This window comes from Camelina sativa, chromosome 3 (genome assembly GCF_000633955.1).
Source record: "Camelina sativa cultivar DH55 chromosome 3, Cs, whole genome shotgun sequence".
NCBI classification, from domain to species: Eukaryota; Viridiplantae; Streptophyta; class Magnoliopsida; order Brassicales; family Brassicaceae; genus Camelina; species Camelina sativa.
The window spans coordinates 226,426-234,152 of NC_025687.1; the positions used below are offsets into that span (position 1 = coordinate 226,426).

General features: G+C 37.0%; 2 protein-coding genes and 1 long non-coding RNA gene across 8 annotated transcripts in view; 1 reads left to right on the forward strand and 2 right to left on the reverse strand.

Moving 5' to 3' along the window:
- Nucleotides 1-4,085, reverse strand: part of LOC104758700 (protein PAIR1-like) — a 6,183-nt gene extending 2,098 nt beyond the window's left edge. For 2 of the 6 annotated variants that reach the window (XM_010481635.2, XM_010481618.2), the window contains exons 1-14: nt 3,372-3,540; nt 2,990-3,131; nt 2,734-2,896; nt 2,507-2,641; nt 2,072-2,124; nt 1,784-1,978; nt 1,580-1,642; nt 1,459-1,500; nt 1,322-1,378; nt 1,200-1,241; nt 1,049-1,104; nt 812-959; nt 637-718; nt 392-499 (exon numbers count right to left, since the gene is read on the reverse strand). In XM_010481635.2, coding sequence (XP_010479937.1) covers nt 399-499; nt 637-718; nt 812-959; nt 1,049-1,104; nt 1,200-1,241; nt 1,322-1,378; nt 1,459-1,500; nt 1,580-1,642; nt 1,784-1,978; nt 2,072-2,124; nt 2,507-2,641; nt 2,734-2,896; nt 2,990-3,131; nt 3,372-3,439 — 1,347 coding nt within the window. In that variant the 5' untranslated portion in view covers nt 3,440-3,540 and the 3' untranslated portion in view covers nt 392-398. Of the gene's footprint in view, nt 1-330; nt 500-636; nt 719-811; nt 960-1,048; nt 1,105-1,199; nt 1,242-1,321; nt 1,379-1,458; nt 1,501-1,579; nt 1,643-1,783; nt 1,979-2,071; nt 2,125-2,506; nt 2,642-2,733; nt 2,897-2,989; nt 3,132-3,371; nt 3,541-3,873 lie in introns of those variants that run through there. The other 4 variants (XM_010481627.2, XM_010481644.2, XM_019242552.1 and 1 more) reach the window with 4 other exon arrangements.
- Nucleotides 4,931-6,996, forward strand: LOC104758732 (U-box domain-containing protein 54-like). The gene is made up of 7 exons (XM_010481661.2): nt 4,931-5,270; nt 5,379-5,482; nt 5,647-5,777; nt 5,948-6,049; nt 6,135-6,261; nt 6,343-6,492; nt 6,620-6,996. Exons 1-7 carry the CDS (start codon nt 5,132-5,134, stop codon nt 6,824-6,826), a joined length of 960 nt encoding a protein of 319 aa, XP_010479963.1. The 5' UTR covers nt 4,931-5,131; the 3' UTR covers nt 6,827-6,996.
- Nucleotides 5,281-7,708, reverse strand: LOC109131498. Its single transcript, XR_002037131.1, has 5 exons — nt 7,100-7,708; nt 6,398-6,521; nt 6,151-6,244; nt 5,929-6,022; nt 5,281-5,466 (listed from the first exon to the last, which is right to left on the reverse strand). It is a non-coding gene; the product is annotated as an uncharacterized LOC109131498 (long non-coding RNA).

The following is a 7,727-nucleotide window of genomic DNA, read 5'->3' on the forward strand; positions in this document are numbered from 1 at the left end:
TTACTTATTTGATGAACCTGGTCATACCTTTCTGGTCCAATTTATTGAAAAAAAAATAGTTGTGAAATTTTGAATGAGAAAATCTTTAAACATAGTGATAATTTATTACTATAAAGAACATGCTTTTAAATATGATCCAATTATCTGTTTCCATGTCATATTTTTTTCCCCCTCATGTCATCATAACTTATAACATTAAAGTTTAAGAAATAGAAGTCACTAAATTTTATGAGATATAAACTCACTAAATTTTACAATATAATACCATACTGATAAAGATTGTGCTATACTGTATTATAGAGTCACAGCTGTGAAAATCTATCCAATTAATATCATCTTAATCATGCTTTAGCCTTTAGATATAGAAACAGAGGAGCGTAGCTCTTACTACCTCGATTTCAGTTAATAATTATGGGGTTACCGAACTTCCTCTTTGTCCTCCTTGCTGTCCTCAGAATTCTTTCAGTTTCCTTCTCTGCGTCCCATTCGAATTTAGCTCCTGAAGTGACCATACATAGTTTCAAAACACAGCTTTGTAATTTAACATGTGAACATCTTGTTACTTTTATATACCACAAGATAGAATTATGAGTTCTCCATTGGTTCCAGAAGAATCATGTTTAGGAATTTTCATACCTTTGGTGTTCCCGTCAATCAAGCATGAAAAGCCTCCATCGATATCTTCATCTGAATCTATGATAACACTGCATTGTTCAAACTGCATGAAATGAATTGCACATTGCTTAGATTTTGAGCAAGTTAAAACGCTTGTTCTATGATAGCTGACCAATGAAAAAATCCAGCCCAATACCTGCGTTCCAGTGCCTTCTGATTTTACTGACTTTCCTGCTGCTCTTTTCTTGAACATACTCTGTTTTGGTTTCACCGTCTTCCAAGATCCCACTTGTATCTCTGGGGATAAATATGTTTTCACAGCTCTGGCTGGTGCGTTAGATGGACTGTGAATGCAAGATAAGCATTTCTGTAACTATCTTTGGCATAAAAAAGGGTAAAAAAGGGTACAAGTAGCATAGCTTGTTTGACCTACTTTCTGGGAAGCTGCGGTTGTTTTGTTTTCAGTGTAGTATTACAATAGGAATTGCTCTGCAATTTATTTTTCATGTGTTAGTGACAGCTGAGCATATAAACAAAATGGAATTTCGAAGAGTGGAAATGTTTACTGTAATAGAGTTTATTACCTTGGTTGCTGGGCCGCGCTGATCTGGCAAGTTTTCCTTAGCCTGTTGTTTAACAAAAGCCACATTAATTGCTGGAATTTTCAACCTAGCTAGCAATGACATGGAAAGCAAAAGACTCTCACTTGTGGTGCTGTTGGAACCTGAACTCTTGCCTCAGGCATCTTTGAGCTCCCCAAAACCTACAAGAGATTTTGGTGGTGGTAATCAAAGCATACATGTTTTTTAATTTAATTCTAAAAGGTCGAGAATTTAGAGTTACCTTGGCTGCTGGACCGCGCTGCTCAGGCAGGTTTTCCTTAGCCTGAGGTTTAACAAAGGCTACATTAATTGCTGAAATTTATGGCTAATAGAGCATAGACATGGAAAGAACGAGAAACGACCTGCACTTGTGGTGCTGTTGGAACCTGAACCCTTGGCTCAGACATCTTCAAACTAGCCAAGACCTATAAGAGTGTTGGTAGTGAGAATTAAAGCATTACATGTCCATAAGTCTGAAGATTTATGACAATCCGATATGACACACAGGCTCTGCTAAGATTGATAAAAATGTATACTCATTTTATTTACAACACTGATGTTGTTACCTGAATCTCTCTGGTGAACGTGTGACAGAGTTCCCTTTGTATTCTCTGCATAGCGGAATCTACTTGCTCTGGGATAGCTGTTAGCATCAGAGAGATATTCTGTAGCTTCTCCTGATTGGGATCATTGCTGAATTCCTCTAAAATAGATTTAACACCTCCAACAAGACTAGCTTTAGCATCTGCTTGATCCTTCATCTGCTTGCCAATTATTTATGTATGTTAATAAGTTAATCCATTTGCACAAGGTCGATAAAGAAACAAGTAAAAAATGCAAATATTTGCTTTTACCAGCTGCTGTAGTGAAGTGTCTTGGAGAATCAACTTTTGCTGTAAGCGTTCAGCTGCAATAAACAGAAGAAACCATAAATCTAGCTAAGTATCAATTTAGACCTTCACATGGAGTATTGAGGAATTAAGAGTCATTGTTCATGGTGTGATCAACGGTCAAGTGAAATGGTCTTCAACAAACTGATAAATCTATTGGAAACAATGTCAATCTGTAAAATTGCTCTTGTCAATATCACGTTCCTAAAGGAGTAAGATCAGCTTTTAACAAATCATGTTTGGCTAAACAAATGAGAATCCAAGGGAATACACTATCCTAAACCCCCTAGTCTGCTTCTTGCCTATGTGGTTGCTACATACTTTGAGAACAGAGCGAATTTGGCATATTCAAATAAATGTGTTCTGGTGTACTTAAAATGAGACAATCATAGAACTCACTTTCAAGAAATACTTCTTTAGTTCCTCTGTTGGCCTGCATGATGTCGCTCTGAATTGAATCTAACATCATTCCTAACCTGCTCAAAGAAGTTTCCATCATCCCGAACCGTTGCTCAAGTTCTTCACTGATCTGAGCTGCAAAGCGACAAATGAAGAAAAGTTGAATCAAATTAGGAGCGAAGCCACCGCAGTGAGAATAATCCCAAGCTAGTTTCTGGTGTACTTACATTTATTAGACTCACCAACTGAAGCAGAACTCAACCTTCTAGTAAGACCGCTGGAAGGTCTCGATGCTGCCAACTGACTATCATCTCGTCTATGATTATGATTGATTGGGGGTAAGCAACTGACCTTCTTCAAAGAATAGTCTCGTTCCTGAGAACTAAATCTCTGTAGCAGCACAAAAGTGTAATCAATTTATTTAACATTGAAGATAACTCAAGTAGTCGTCCCATGAAGGACGTTTAGGCTAAGTAGCTAAACCTGATCGTTGAGGTCTTCGAAAGAAGTCTGAGTCATCTGAGAAAAGCCACAACCACGCTGAGACGAAGGTCCCTGAGAGAAGGACTGCTGTGACTGCTGTGATCGAAGCTGCTGAGATGCTTGTGGTTCAGCTGATCTCCTACTATATAGATGATGATACGCAACCAACACAGGCAGATACAATTCCAAAGAGAAAACGTAATCAGTAGCCAAATCAATTAACCTCGTCTCCAGTCACAAATCAGATCCGAAACAACAATAGCGGATAATCCCAGAATAAATTTTAAAAACCCTAAACCATGAAAATCGATCAAATCAAAGTTCGCTGATGTGAAATTGTTCGCGTGGAAGAGAAAGAGAAGAGATAGAAGCGAAATCGAACCTTAAAATAGGAGGAAAAACAGATATCGATTTCAGATCGCAGGCTTTGTTCATATTCATCTTCATCATAGAGCAGACGAGGACGCAGCTCTTGTTCAAAATTTCACGATAGTGTGATCAATCGATTATGAACTTTAAGCTAGAGAGAGAGAGAGAGAGAGAGAGAGAGAGAGAGANGAAGGTCCCTGAGAGAAGGACTGCTGTGACTGCTGTGATCGAAGCTGCTGAGATGCTTGTGGTTCAGCTGATCTCCTACTAAATAGATAAACAGATAAAATTCGAAAGAGAAAACGTAATCAGTAGCCAATAACAGATAAACATATACAGATCAAAGAACCTCGTCTCCAGTCACAAATCAGATCCGGAAGCGGATAATCCCAAAAATAAATTTAAAAAAAAAAAAAAAACCCTAAACCATGAAAATCGATCAAATCAAAGTTCGTTAATGTAATATTGTTCGTGTGAAAGAGAAGGAGAAGAGATATATAGAAGCGAAATCGAACCTTAAATTAGGAGGAAAAACAGATATAGATTTCAGATCGTAGGCTTTGTTCATATTCATCTTCATCATAGAGCAGACGAGTACACAGCTCTTGTTCAAAATTTCACGATAGTGTGATCAATCGATTATGAACTTTAAGCTAGAGAGAGAGAGAGAGAGAGAGAGAACTCGAACCCAATTTTGAATCTTAAAAAGATCGATAGAGACTAGAGAGAGAGAGAGAGTTGAGGAATTTTTTTTTTTTTTTTTTTTTTNTTGTTGTTGTTGCTGTTGTGGTAAAAGAGACGATTTTAGAGGTGATGAAGCCCATGGACTGTGTATAAACGGCCCATCTCCAAGACGTATTAAGAAAACAAACGTATATAACAACAAATTCGAAAGTGACATGCCTAATAACAAAAACTTAAAATTGAACGCTGCCATGCCAATCACTATTTTGTTGTACTGGATGTGACATGCCAAGTGATGTTTGTACACACACACCACACACTAAATGCATTACACAAACGTTAACAACCAAACACTGTATATATTCTTTGATATTTCCATATTCAGTTTTCGACTGTATTACATATACTAATAAGTAAATAACCAAAAAAAACAAAAAAACTTATAGTAAAACAAATAATTTTCCAACATCAATCCAGTAATTTAAACCCCAACTTTTTCCATTTGGAAAACATAAAAAATTGACTAGTTAAATTTCTTTAGTCACCTTGACTTGTCGATTCTAGAACATCCTGGCCTCATATTTATTAGATTTAAAACCGGCAGTGAGGTCAACAATTTTATAAAAACAAACTTGATATATAAGTAGTAGAAGTGTCAACGAAATTTCTCCGCATAAAAACATTTATTTCCGACATTTAATCACAGAAACTTAATGTCCAAGTGTGGAAGGACCCCATTAATCTTTACACTAGGATTCCCGGAGACTTCAGATATAAGCGTCAAGTGTTCTCAACTGCTCTCGCTTGATTTAAATAATCTGACCCAAAGCCATTGACCGATAAATTAACACGTAAATAGTCCGAAACCACCTTGCAATTTTCTTGCAAAGGGATAGAAAAAGAGATAGATACTCTTAGTTATATACCTTGAGAAGTCCCTCTCTCCTCGCACTATATATATACTCTCATTGCATTACTAATAGCGATTTCCATTCTCACACACCTTCCTTTCTTCATAAGAACTAAGAAGCAAAGAAACAAACAAACAAACCCTATATAGTATATATTATATAGGATAAGAAAGAAACCATGGGAGACGATATTTATGTTGCGGTGAATCAAGATGTTCGAGAAAGTAAATCAACTTTGTCATGGGCTTTGAAGACTCTTCAAGTCAACAAGATTTTCCTTCTTCACGTTCATCTTCCATTTTCCTTGACCACTTCTTGTAAGTATTTTTTGTTACGTTCTCTCTACGTTAGGTTTTGCAGTTAAGTCACACATCATGAATTTTACTCTGTTTTAAAAATGGTCTTTTTGTTTGTGTATTTTTCAGCAAGTGGTCTTACACAAGGGGAGATCGATGCAATCCAAGATTCAGAACTCAAGACTTCATACCGTAGCCTTTACAAGTACCGTGATATCTGCATAAAAAATAGGGTGAGTTCTCTTTTTTCGATTCTGATATACTCGTGTAGCGATGACAGTGTTAATCCAAGCAGAAAAAAATCAACACAAGAGATGAGGCAGCATGACTAATCTATGTATCGTCAATAGGTTTTATTTGTTTAGATATAGCTTAAGAGAATTCTACATTGATGCAGGTTAAGGAAGAAGATGTGGATATATCAGTGATCTCAAGATATGATGTGGGTGAAGGCATTGTGGAACTCATCTATGAAAACAATATCAAGAAGCTCGTTATGGGAGCAGCAGCTGATCCTCACTACTCCAGGCAAGGATAGCTCGGAAACCAATCAATAACTCAAGAGATCCAGAACATCAATTTTTTGTTTTTTTTTTAAAAGGAAAAGATTTTTCTACTGAATCAGACAGACCATGTAATGGAAACTAGAAAGAACAGTGGGTAAAGAAAACACGCTAACCTCGTCTTTGATGATGCAGGGGAATGGGTATCACATCAAGAAAAGCAGAGTATGTGCTTCAACATGCACCTCAGAGCTGTAACATGTGGTTCATCTGCAAGGGGAAACTCATCGAGACAAGGTAAGCTTGAGGAATACACTTGTGTGCGTTGTTTTATATTATGAAGTGTAGAGTTTTAACATAAGAGTTTTTATGTGTAAAATAGAGAAGGAAGTTTCGACCTTGGGAATCCATCAGAATCATTCTCAGAATTCTCAACTTCAGGGGAGAAACCAAGCAAAGGAAGAAGAAGGGATGAAGATGAAACCGAGTCACCTAAAGAACAACAACCAGTAAGTAGAAAGAATGAATAAAGCCTAAATAAAACATCTTTTTTAGTGTCAAGAAGGAGAATTGACAATCATGTGAAACAGGGTTGGATACCAGGAAACGAGGAAGCAGCAAAGAAAGTAAGGATAAGGAAGGAACCTGTGAATGTGAAGTCAAAAAGCAATGGGAGTGAAGCAGACTCATCATCAAGTCCATGTCTTCCTCCACATGAGTATATGTGTCCTATAACGTTGGTTAGGATTCGAACCCTGCAGCGTTGGAACTATATATATATATATATATATATATATATATTTTCCACAATAAGCTTTGTTAACTAAACGCATATTCGATTTTTTTTGGGGGTCAAATGTGATGTAGGAGATAATGGGAGATCCGCATGTGGCAGCTGATGGATTCACATACGAGGCAGAGACATTCAGAGAGTATCTAAGGACAACAGGAGGGAAAAAGAAGTCGCCAAAGACAGGCGAGCCACTTGAGAATCACAAACTCATTCCAAATCACACTCTTCGTATAGTCATTAGGGAGTGGCTGGAGAAGCACCCTAATTATAGTCGTGATTAAAAACCATTATCTTTATCTATATCAGAAATTTAACAAGTCGAGATTATGTTGTTTGTGAAACTGAAAATAATCTTTAATCTTAATCTTAGTGTATATGTTGTTACATTCATGGAGTCTCTAAAATAACGATTCTCTATGCATCAAATCTATGTATTTCTTTTTGTTTTTTTTTTTAACTACTAAAGACAATTTCGTCCGCCTTATAAGGAAAAACACAATAAAACACAACCGATAACGCAAGCAAAATTGGACAGTAGCTATAGAGATTGTTACCTTGAACTGGAAGTAGCGACATTAAAGCTTAAGCCAGCCAGATGATGATCGTATATACTATAGGGCATTAATTGTTGAAATTAAAATTCGTCTTAGGATCCGTGAAGAGGGGCGATTCGAGAGAGAGATTATCAAACAGTTTTTTTTGACTGAGGAGAGTCAGACTATGAGAGCGAGCGAATAGCGAAAAGAAAACTGATCAGCATTATCCGCGCGAGAGAAATCCCCGCGATTGAACTAACTTACCCCAATCTATCTATAGGCTTATGTGGGCCTTCATATGGGGCCGTTTATTCATTCAGCAAGCACACTACATAAATTGACCCCGAGGCGAAGAAGAAGAAGATCTGACCGTGTTCACTCTAAAAGCTCCGTGACGTGTAGTAACCTGAATCGTCGTTAACTCCACGATTATCACCAAACATTAAACAAATTTTGTTTTTTTTCTTTTTCTTTCTGCTTTTTCCATTGTTCTCGACTTCTTCTTCGTCAGGCTAATCTAATTTTTAACTGGTCGTCGCCTCGTCGGTCATAAAGTTTGGATTTATAAACAGAGGTAACAAATCATATTTCTCACTAGTAGCAAGCCAAAGCTCTCTACACATTTCTCCTTTTTTTTTTTTTTTTT

What these genes read in the sequence shown, in the direction of transcription:
- LOC104758732 (XM_010481661.2), top strand. Translation starts at nt 5,132, where the DNA reads ATGGGAGACGATATTTATGTTGCGGTGAATCAAGATGTTCGAGAAAGT. An exon ending in ATTTTCCTTGACCACTTCTT is followed by an intron (nt 5,271 to 5,378) that starts GTAAGTATTTTT and finishes TGTATTTTTCAG; the next exon opens with CAAGTGGTCTTACACAAGGG. An exon ending in ATATGTGTCCTATAACGTTG is followed by an intron (nt 6,493 to 6,619) that starts GTTAGGATTCGA and finishes AATGTGATGTAG; the next exon opens with GAGATAATGGGAGATCCGCA.